The sequence below is a fragment of the Echinococcus granulosus genome (assembly GCF_000524195.1).
Source record: "Echinococcus granulosus chromosome Unknown EG_S00355, whole genome shotgun sequence".
Lineage (NCBI taxonomy): Eukaryota > Metazoa > Platyhelminthes > Cestoda > Cyclophyllidea > Taeniidae > Echinococcus > Echinococcus granulosus.
This window is the reverse complement of record NW_020170735.1, coordinates 6649-7511: the sequence shown is the minus strand read 5'-3', so window position 1 is coordinate 7511 and position 863 is coordinate 6649. Positions and strand designations below refer to the sequence as shown.

The 863-nt window shown below is 44.0% G+C and overlaps 1 protein-coding gene across 1 annotated transcript; it reads right to left on the bottom strand. All coding sequences in view use genetic code 11, as the record gives it.

Annotated features, from left to right (window-relative positions):
* Positions 1-220: 220 nt before the first annotated feature.
* On the bottom strand, positions 221-508 carry EGR_11063 (hypothetical protein; the record flags this gene model as incomplete). The annotated part of the gene is made up of 1 exon (XM_024500312.1): positions 221-508. One exon carries the CDS (start codon positions 506-508, stop codon positions 221-223), a length of 288 nt encoding a protein of 95 aa, XP_024345274.1.
* Between the last annotated feature and the right edge of the window lie 355 nt (positions 509-863).

The following is an 863-nucleotide window of genomic DNA, read 5'->3' as shown; positions in this document are numbered from 1 at the left end:
CACACTTGGTGTTACATTCAACGAGGAAAAGTCAAGTGCAGCAGTCGTGGAATGGCAGATGGAATGAGTGAGGTGAATTTTGCTTGGAAAATCTGTGCAATTTTTCAAAACAAATCCTAGATTGTCCATTGAAGCGCTTTTCCTTTGCACAGGTGAGGCGATCTGATCAACAGACTGATGGCAAGTGCTGAGTTGGATGTCCTTTAGTTGACCAGTGAGTTTAACTAGCAATCTTGCAGTGTGAGCTGTTTGCCAAATAAATTGGTGATTGCACGCAAAGCCATTCGTGTGCGATTATTGTGGATGCAGTGAAACGCATGTTCATAGGACTGCTCTGGTAATGACGTGGATTTGTCACCATGATGGTGAGTGAGGCTTGAATGACTTGTCTCACCTCAGGAGTAAATGCGAGTGGCTGCTTTTGCAACACTCTAAGACTATGCATGAGGACAGAAGCAAACTCGTCAACCTGAATGAGGCTGAGGCGCGTAGTCACATCGCGTCGCATCCGTTTGGGAGAAAAAACAGTGCAAGCTCACAATTAGCCTCTCTTTTAGCTCTTAATTCACTTCAAATAATATTCGAGCAAGTATAACATCTAAAGTAGTGGTTTTTGATTTTATGAGTGGCAACACTTTGACACATGGTTATTCCTGCAGCTACAATTCAACGAACTTGCAATTCCTTGTAAAAGCACCATTGGGTTGAGAGACACAGATAAATCAGCCGTTGAGAATCCTTAAATCAACCAAACTCAATCACCGTGAATATGATTGTTTGGCATGCTCTACGCCCTCATCCGCCCACACTCCCAACTTGTTCTGGGTGGCTCCTCTCGTCCCCACCAACATCATTTGCCATGA